The sequence below is a fragment of the Arvicola amphibius genome, chromosome X (genome assembly GCF_903992535.2).
Source record: "Arvicola amphibius chromosome X, mArvAmp1.2, whole genome shotgun sequence".
Lineage (NCBI taxonomy): Eukaryota > Metazoa > Chordata > Mammalia > Rodentia > Cricetidae > Arvicola > Arvicola amphibius.
This window is the reverse complement of record NC_052065.1, coordinates 20,977,557-20,986,934: the sequence shown is the minus strand read 5'-3', so window position 1 is coordinate 20,986,934 and position 9,378 is coordinate 20,977,557. Positions and strand designations below refer to the sequence as shown.

At 49.6% G+C, this 9,378-nt stretch overlaps 1 protein-coding gene and 1 non-coding gene across 5 annotated transcripts; both read left to right on the top strand.

Annotated features, from left to right (window-relative positions):
- The first annotated feature begins 565 nt into the window (after window positions 1–565).
- On the top strand, window positions 566–8,807 carry Maged2 (MAGE family member D2). Of its 4 annotated transcripts, none has more exons than XM_038316532.1 (13): window positions 566–653; window positions 2,137–2,209; window positions 2,575–3,066; window positions 3,703–4,011; window positions 4,127–4,190; window positions 4,415–4,494; window positions 4,956–5,050; window positions 5,687–5,766; window positions 5,858–5,900; window positions 6,206–6,268; window positions 7,544–7,658; window positions 8,053–8,502; window positions 8,672–8,807. In XM_038316532.1, exons 2-12 carry the CDS (start codon window positions 2,165–2,167, stop codon window positions 8,497–8,499), a joined length of 1,833 nt encoding a protein of 610 aa, XP_038172460.1. In that variant the 5' UTR covers window positions 566–653; window positions 2,137–2,164; the 3' UTR covers window positions 8,500–8,502; window positions 8,672–8,807. The 4 variants fall into 4 exon arrangements, with proteins under 4 accessions (XP_038172460.1, XP_038172461.1, XP_038172458.1 ...); XM_038316533.1 differs by having other exon boundaries at window positions 612–661; XM_038316530.1 differs by lacking the exon at window positions 566–653 and adding an exon at window positions 1,178–1,261.
- On the top strand, window positions 7,245–7,371 carry LOC119805645. The gene has a single exon (XR_005283959.1). It is a non-coding gene; the product is annotated as a small nucleolar RNA SNORA11 (small nucleolar RNA).
- Window positions 8,808–9,378: the final 571 nt, after the last annotated feature.

Sequence of the window (9,378 nt, the reverse complement as noted above, 5' to 3'; positions counted from 1 at the left end):
GATGTTTCTTGTAGCATTGCTTGTAAAGGTGCGAAAAAAGGGAGTACATGCAAGCTGAATCAAACAAATGAATTATAAGACACCTATACAAGAAAACGTGCGCCACTGAGAAAAATATGCACCAAGGAAAAGAGGTTTGAATCCATAACTGAAAAAAGAGTTACATAACAGTAGGTATAGTATGTAGTCTGTGTGGAGAGAAAGCACAAGTAATCAGACTATGAATAGAAAAAAATAGGAGGAATGTCTATCAAAACGTTAATCATGACTATTTCTGGGGAATGAGATTAAAGGCAGTCTTTCATTGTCCGTTACATATTTCCGCATTTTTTTTGATTTTTACACAACATACTACTTGTAGTAAGAAAAAACAGCGATATAAAATAAATAAATTCAATGAATGAATCTTTTTCGTGGGGCAGTTTGGGTTGGAAGGGCTTCAGACTGAGCCTGGTACAGAGGCACAAACATGGGCTTTGGCGTCAGACAGCATTGAGCAGGGCCCCATTGCCCCACCCCCGAGGGCGGGGGTAGGGGGCTGCGGAAAGGGGCTGGGCTGGGCTGGGCTGTCTGCAGCTCTAGTACAGGAGGCTGAGACTTCTCGAGAGGGACTGAGAGCAGTCACACGCATCCCAGACTCCCTAGAGGACAAGGTGAGCGGGTAAGACTGGACTTTCCTGGAGACCAGACGGTGGTTCTAACCCCCTGAAAGCTACAGCTGGGCAGGTGGACAATTCTTATTTCACTACTGTAGCTGGAGCAGAGGTGCTGCATTTAATGCGGTGTGGGAAAGAGAACGACCAAGAAAGTAGTAGGCTGTGTATGGACTGGACAGCAGAGACTGGCGGAGGTGGAGGAGAGAAAAAGGGGAACTGTGCATGTTGGGAGGAGAACGAGGAATACGGGGCAATGTGAGAAGGAAGAGGAGATCCAGAGAGAATAGGGTATGCAGAGACGGGTTAAGGAACATTTGGGGGTGTGTGTGCATAGGTAATACAGAGGACGATGTAAGGAATGGGAAGAGATTTTTGTAGAGTAAATAGGAAACGTGATGGGAAATAGGGAGTCCGGAGTTAGACAGAGTGAATAAGGGGTGGGGGGGATAAGAAGTGATGGGGGGGAAGGGCAGACGGGCTGGGACGGAGGCCCCCTAGGGAGGCGGAAAGGGGCGGGACCACTTCCGGCCTTTAGTGGGGAGGGCAGTATCTGAGTTTCGGAGGGGCTTGAAGAAAGTGGATGCACTCGGGAATTGGAGGAGGAGGTGAGCCATGGGCCCCAGCGTTGGATGAGAGCCTGTTAGGGGTCGGCCCCACCCTCTGGGATCTGGAGAAAACCTGCCTTAAGAGCCAAATCTTACCGAATCTATCCATCTAGGAAGGGAGGGTACTGGACCCTGTTAGGCTGGGCCCAAGATGGAATCACTTGTTCAGTCCTGAGTTGAGGAGGGGGTGTTACAGGGAAGGAGCCAAACCAATTTGGGTTTTACCGTTTGGAGGGGGGCGTGTTAGGATAAAGGGCGGGACTTGGAGGCTCTGTGAAATTGATAGGGTGGATGTGAGTAGGGGAGGGGCTGGGACCACCAGACACTGCGACAATTTGGAAGGAAGACTTGTTGGGGAGGGGGCGGGGCCGAACAGCATTGCGGACCTAGAAAGGGGCGTGTGTAGGGGCTGGGTGCTGGACTGAGACCGTGGCCACTGCGCAGGCGCTTTATGTATAGCTAAAAAGGGGCGTGTTGAGAAGGGCTCGCACGGAGACAGGGCCAGCTGCTGAATGCGCATGTGCACGGTGGACTTCAAAGAACGGGTTTGTACTGGGAAAGCAGGCGGGGTTGAAAGGGCGCTGCAGCAGACGCGCATGCGCATTCCCGGCCTGCGGCTGGTGGGGGGGTGCGCTGGGAAAAGGGGGCGGGGTCCTCAGAGCTGCCGCGCTGGCACATCTTCCTGGAGGAGGGGAGGGTGCGGCTGCAGAGAACTGAGACCTAGAGACTGCATTTCTGTATCTGAGAGCATACTGGTTGGGGCTCGGGGAGGGGCTGGGCATTGGGGCCCTAGAGAAGGTGAGAATCAGCTTCTAGGCAGAGCAAGGGATAAGACGTTCAGCGGGCTCCCCACTTGACCCAGGCCTTCTCTTCAGACTCAGCTTTGCCGAGTGAACTTGAGACATGTCTGAAACAAGTGAGAGTGGTGCAGGTCCAACTCGCTTTCAGGTAAGACCGACATTTGTCCCCTCTTTCTTTCTGCTCTGCCTTTCCAGCCGCTTCTGCTCCAAACCCTTGATGCTTCTCCTCCCATCATTGTCATTCTCCACCCACTTCTTCGCCGGGGTGCATCCCCTCTCCCCAGTGGAGGGGAAGCCAGGAGGACAGGAGGAAGGGGGGGGGGAGGTGGGCGGGCCCTTGTTCTGTCATTACTTTTGACTAAGGGGAAGGGGAGGCCTTTTTAGGATGAGGTGATCAGAGCACACTGCAGGTAGGAGTCTTTACAGGTCAGAGAAGTGTTGCCTCCAAATTTGGGGACCATTTGCATAGTTGAGAGTGGCGAGGTCAGTGAACTTTCCTGCTTTCCCTTGCAGGGTAAAGCTTCAGAAAAGGACAGCGGCTCCACGATGCAGGACCTGTTGACCGTGACCCAGAACTTGGAGGTCTCAGAGACACCAAAGGCTGAAAAGGCACCAGAGGTCTCAGAGGCTCCAAAGGTCCCCAAAGCATCTGAGAACCCGAAGGCCACAGAGGTCTCAAAGGCCCCAGAGGCTTCTGAGGCAGCTGTCACCCAGGCCTCACCTACCACACAGCAGACTGATACCCAGGTTCTCGCAGCTGAAAAGAAGAGCCCAGCAGCTGACACCAAGACGCAGAAGGCTGACCTGCAGGCTACCACGGTGCCTGAAACCCAGACCAAAAAGGTCAGCTGTGTTACTGATCCGAAGGTCAATAAAAAGGCCCCTGAGACTGAGGCTGCTGCCTCTCAGGCTGGATCAGATGAACCAGAGCCTGAGGGTGCAGCTGTCCAGGTTCAGGAGAATCAGGATACTCGGCCCAAGGTCAAAGCCAAGAATACCCAAAAGGTAAGACCTCTGCCATAACCACCCTTGTTTCTCCACATTCATAATGCCATTTGGTTGATTTGCTCTGCAAACATTTAAGAGATTCCTGCTCATGAAAGACACAGGGAGCACTCAGAGGAATTTGCTGTAGTTCTTAAATCCACAGAACTCCCAGGCTGGTGGGGTGTGAGATGGGAATACACATAGCTGCAATCTGGCTGTGTGCAGTTTATATGTGCACAGTAGCTGTCCACTTTTGGCATGGAGCTGGGCATATGTGTATGTGTAGTCTCCTATCTGAAAGTAACTAGTCTGGTTTTCTTCTCCAGAGAAGGGAACTGATGTCCAGAGAGCGGACTAGCCCAGGGTGCTATAAGATGAGTCAGTGGTGGGCATAGGAAGAAGAAAAGCCTCACGCCTTATTTCTGAGTTGTTCCTGATCCCCTCAGGGAGGAAATTGCCAACTGGTACTCAGTGATAAACCCATGACTCAGGATGGCTGGGGTCCAGTGAGGCAGACTATTACTACAAAGGGCAGGGTTCGGGGATACATCCCGGAAGAGATGGGGTTCGAAGGTGATTTCCAGAGAGACTGAATTAGGAGAAAGAACCGCCTGCTTCACTTGCTGATGTTGGCCCTCCTCTCTGTTGATGCAGGCCAAGCACCTGGATGGGGAAGAGGACGGCAACAGTGACCAGAGTCAGGCTTCAGAGACCACAGGTGGTCGGAGGGTCTCAAAGGCCCTCATGGCCTCCATGGCCCGCAGAGCTTCAAGAGGACCCATAGCCTTTTGGGCCCGCAGAGCATCAAGGACTCGGTTGGCTGCTTGGGCTCGGAGAGCTTTGCTTTCTCTGAGGTCACCTAGAGCCCGGAGAGGCAAGGCCCGAAGAAGAGCTGCCAAGCTGCAGTCATCCCAAGAACCGGAAGCACCCCCACCTAGAGATGTGGCTCTTTTACAGGGAAGGGTATGAACTCCACCCTCCACATGCCACCTTTTCCACTGCCTCAGCCGACTTCCCTGTTGTGCTTTGAAGTTCTCTGTGGATTTTTTAGTCTTCTCACCATTTCCTTCTCTTCTAGGCAAATGATTTGGTGAAGTACCTGTTGGCTAAAGATCAGACAAAGATTCCCATCAGGCGCTCAGGTAGAGTCCTACACTTTCCCTCACCTAAGCTCTGCCTTCCCTCCAATGTGCTGGGGACATCATTCCCTCTTCTGTTCTGTCTCTTCTTCCAAAGTTCTCCCAGTACTGATATCTTTAGTGATAAGCCCTACCCATGGCGTGGACAACAAAGGGTCTGTAGGTTGGACCTGAGGGTCACCTGGTATCTCTACAGTGCAAATGCTTACATCACTCTCTTTTTGCAGATATGCTGAAGGACATCATAAAAGAATATACTGATGTATACCCTGAAATCATAGAACGTGCAGGCTATTCCCTGGAGAAGGTGAAGGGGCAGCTCTGGGGGTGGGTGCACTAGGGAAACCTTAAACAGAGGAAAGGTATATGATCACCCTCCTGGGAGGAAGCACAGAGACCTAATACATTGCCATCACTGTGCAAATGAGCACACGGTGGCCTAGGGAGGGGCAGCCACTGATCACAAGTCACTGGTGGATATACAGCTGTACTAAAGCTATGCAGCTGAGCCCTGGCCTCTGTCTGCTGCTGGATACACCATCTCATGTAGTGCGGTTGCTCACCTCTCTGTCTCCCCAAATGCCCACAGACGCTATGGATGACTACTATGTTTATTATATGTTTAATGTGTACTTCACGATATGCTTTATATACAATATTCCATTAATTTTTCTCTCACACACCAAAGTACTTTAACTATTATGAGGAGCTACAGAATGCCTGGAAAGCTGAATGCTGTGAATTTATAAGCTATTCTTCTGTCCACAGGTATTTGGAATTCAACTGAAGGAAATTGACAAGAGTGACCACTTATATATTCTTCTCAGTACCTTAGAGCCCACTGATGCAGGCATACTGGGAACGTAAGCTGGGAAAAGTGCCAGGGTGGGAAGGGGCTTCTTCTTCCTCTTAGAAGCTCAGGAAAGGTGGTCTAAATGCCCATGTCCCAGCTCCCACACATGGCTGGATCCCCGTGAGCAGAAGTGGTGCCAGATTATGACTGGCAGAAGGGTTTCAGAGCCTGGAGTGGCCATTCCTACTGTTAGGTTTGCTTGCTAACAAGCTCCCAGGAAATCAGCCTATTGTTACTTATCTCTTCTACGGAGTGCCTGGCCTGGCTGTGGAAGGGTGGCTCTCAAAGGAGGGAGGGACTTCTGGTGTGGAACATGATTCTTGAGAGCAGGAGTGTCACTAGGGTTCTATCTAGAATTCCTCAGGACCGGGGAATTTGGGAGAGAAAGAAAAGACTCCTGTTGGCTGAGCTTCCATGCGGTGGACAGGGTTTCGTCCATGTCCTGCTAACCTTGGGTAGGGATAGTATGTGGTTTCCCATTTTACTGGAGACCTTGGCTCAAGAGTGAAAGTACCTTCCCTTGGGTCATTAATAGCTGGGACCACAGAGTAGGCCGAATTCTCTGTATCTGGGGAATCTAGGAGAGGCTGGCCTAATGAGCTGTGTCTTATGATGATGACATGATCATAAACTTTCTCTGTCTTAGAACCAAGGACTCACCTAAGCTGGGTCTCCTTATGGTGCTTCTTAGTATCATCTTCATGAATGGAAATCGGTCCAGTGAGGGTGAGTGGCTGGGCATGCAGCTGAATAGGTGGCTGTTGTCTGAATTCCAGGTGCTCATTTTCTGTCCTTGTCTCCTTGCCTCCTCTTGCAGCTGTCATCTGGGAGGTGCTGCGCAAGTTGGGGCTGCGTCCTGGGTATGATTGGGCTCTCTCAGTGCTTGCTGTCCGTGTTGTCTTTTGGCAAGAGAGGACGGTCCCGAGATTGCATCAGCCTGGTGGAGCGTGGGGTGGGGGTGGGGAATACTGGAGTGGGTAGTGGGCCGGAGTTCTGACCTGTATGGATGGGGAAGTATCTCTCATCTCTGCTCACCTTCTTACCATCTCTTGAGCTTTCGCTGTACTGTAAATCTGTTTTCTCTCATGGGAATGCCTCTGCCAGTACCTGGGAAGTAACAGATCTGAATATATTTATTTGTTCATTCAGCTTTCTATGTTCTCAGGATCCATCACTCACTCTTTGGGGATGTGAAGAAACTCATTACCGATGAGTTTGTGAAGCAGAAGTAAGTGCCTATGGCCGGTGTTGGTGTGTTCCATGCATTTGGTTTCTCTTGATAATGGATGTGTACGTGCAAGTCTGTGCATGTGTTTGCGGTCTGAATGTGTGCATGTGTATATGCTATTGACAGATTATTTCTGGGAGCGGTCACAGATTTCGGTTTCAAATGTGGCTTCAGAACAACTCTGTGAGGGAGATGGAAACAGTCTTAATGAATTAACGTCATTTGCTCAGGGTTGGTTACACAGGTAGCAAATAAAAATCATGTTTAGAACATGGCTCCTTTTTCTCTGCTAAGTAATGCTTCATAAAAATTAATTTCCATTAAAATGGCCTCAAGTGGTACCCTTAAGCAACCCAGGACAGTGCTGGGTACTGACTTGTGCATTTGATTTCATTTACATAACTGTGTACCATTCACAGGTGAGGGATTTGATCCCTAAGAGGGGATGGTTGAGCATGGCCCACAGGTGATTTTAAAAAGGCTCACTTGGGTCTGGAGTCCTAACCTGTTAACTTTGTAAGTAGAAGCTTACCTTTTATCATTGGGTGTCAGAGAAGACTATGCATGCGCTCACATAGAGAAACAGGTGTGTTTAGAAGCATGAGCATGCACACACACAGACACTCACACACACACACACACACACACGCACGCATGGTGGGGGGAGAGACAGAGACAGAGACAGAGAGAGACAGAGAGACAGAGAAACAAGAAAGACAGAGACTAAAGGATGTCAATCAAGAACAGTTCTCTCTCTCTTTTTCTCTCTCTTTCTCCTCATGTACTCCAAACTGGCCTCAAACTTATGTATCCAAGGATGACCATTAACCCCTGATCATCCTGCTTCAAACTCCTGAGAACTGGAATTAAAGGCCTACGCCACTATGCCGGGCCGGGCCAGTCTTTTTTTTGTTTTTTTTTTTTAATAGTGTATCTTTCCAGAGCTTGGCTAGTCTTCCTTCCAAATCCTTGCAATGTGGTGTGCTCAGAGCAGGGACCCTGCAGAATGGCCTCTCTGTTTACAACACACCCAACAGGAATCTTGGGCCATTGTGACAAGGAGCACAACACTTTGTTCTCCTGTGAGCAAGTGCCCTACATCTTTCTCCCCAATTCTTCCACATGAGTTCTGGGCATTACCAATAGGACGTGGTTCAATACTGGGGAAGGGCTGAAGTATTTAGTTGGGAATATGTGTATTTGCAGCCCATCTAGTCCACTCAGGAGTGGTTCACATTTGACCCTAGAGATAGATTTTGAATCTCTCTTTTATAGGTACCTGGACTACGCCCAAGTACCCAACAGCAATCCTCCTGAATATGAGTTCTTCTGGGGCCTACGCTCCTACTATGAAACCAGCAAGATGAAAGTTCTCAAGTTTGCTTGTAAGGTAATTGAAGAGCCATTTGTACTTGGCGTGTGAAGGTTATAGGGTGCTCTGGGATGGGGTGTTCTGTGTTCAGAGTGTCCCAATGTTCTTATCTGGGCATTTTAAAGCTTCTGCGTTATCAAACACTGACAAGCACTGTATCTATATCATCTAATCCTCACAACTGGTACGACTTTGTGATAACATGTGAAAACAGCCTCAGAGAAGTTGGCAGGTTGATATAGCCATATCATAGAGCCAGTTAAGAGTCGATGAAGGGATGAAACAGGTGGTGCAAGATTACGATAGCACTGACAGTGTTGATACATGACATACACTGTATAGTATGGTGCCTTGCGAACAGCAGATGCTCAGCTTTCTGTGAACTTTCTAAGGGCTATTATTCCCACTTCAGGTGCAGAAGAAGGATCCTAAGGAATGGGCAGCTCAGTACCGAGAGGCGATGGAAGCAGATTTGAAGGCTGCAGCTGAGGCTGCTGCAGAAGCCAAGGCCAGAGCTGAGATTAGAGCTCAGATGGGCATTGGTCTTGGCTCTGAGAATGCCGCTGGGCCCTGCAACTGGGACGAAGCTGATATTGGACCCTGGGCAAAGGCCCGGATCCAGGCAGGAGCTGGAACTAAAGCCAAAGCCCAAGAAAGTGGTGGTGCGAGTGCTGGTGCCAGGACCGGTCCCAGTGTTGGTACTGGTGGCAGTGCCAGTGCCAGTGCTGGTGCCAGTGGTGGCTTCAGTACCAGCTCCAATCTGACTGCCACTCTCACATTTGGGCTCTTCGCTGGCCTTAGTGGAGCTGGGGCCAGTACCAGCAGCAGCTCTGGTGCCTGTGGTTTCTCCTACAAGTGAGATGTAGGTATCTGTCATGGTGCCAGTGAAGTACCTGGGGCTCATGGTGGTGGGGTGGAGAGCTGAGTCCTGGGTTGGAAATAAGCATGAAGCATGTGCAAAGACACTGCTGTGATTTTCCTGGGTCCTGTTTGCTAGATATCGACTGATTTCCCTTTACTTGTGTTTGCAGATATTTCTCATAATCGCGGCATCTTCTTCTCAAGCCAGGGTGCTCTCTCAGAAACCTACTAAACACCGCGCTCTAGGCAGCCACTATCAATCGTTTGAAGTTGACACTCTATATTAAATCTATTTGCCATTTCTCAGTTTATTGCCTTTTTTGGTAGACTGTCACATCCTAAAAACAATTGGCAACATTTCCATCTCAGTGGTTGGACTCCTGAGAGTGAGAATTAGCACATCTCTCTGGAGTAGGTCAGGCCTTTCTCTCCCCAAAGTAGGTAGGATTTTTGTGGTGTAGAGTCATGGGGCTTGGGGTTCCAGAAGACGCTGTTTCAAAAAGAGGCCTGACTCTTCTTTTGAGGAATGTGACTGAAAACTGTAGAGGAAGTTGAGTGGTTAGAGAGACCCAAGTGAAAGACTGTTTTCTTGGGGAAGAAGAGCCAGTGGAGAGGAAAAAGTTGAACACTGATCCATGCATCCCAGTCCCCGAGAAGATGAAAGGTCTGGATCTCTGGGAAGTCTGGGAGAGTACACAGGACAGGAATTAGAGAGGAGATGCCAAGGAATGGCAAGATCCTAATAGTGCATAGAGCTCAGGATTGGGACAGGGAAGCAGCGGAGACACAACAGTGTGACTGGCATTCCAGGTATAGAAAACAAGAAAACAAGTATTGGTTTACTCCAGGGGTTGTGTTTTGTCATTCCACTTTAGAA

What these genes read in the sequence shown, in the direction of transcription:
- Maged2 (XM_038316532.1), top strand. Translation starts at nt 2,165, where the DNA reads ATGTCTGAAACAAGTGAGAGTGGTGCAGGTCCAACTCGCTTTCAG. An exon ending in GATTCCCATCAGGCGCTCAG is followed by an intron (nt 4,191 to 4,414) that starts GTAGAGTCCTAC and finishes CTCTTTTTGCAG; the next exon opens with ATATGCTGAAGGACATCATA. An exon ending in GATGAGTTTGTGAAGCAGAA is followed by an intron (nt 6,269 to 7,543) that starts GTAAGTGCCTAT and finishes TCTCTTTTATAG; the next exon opens with GTACCTGGACTACGCCCAAG.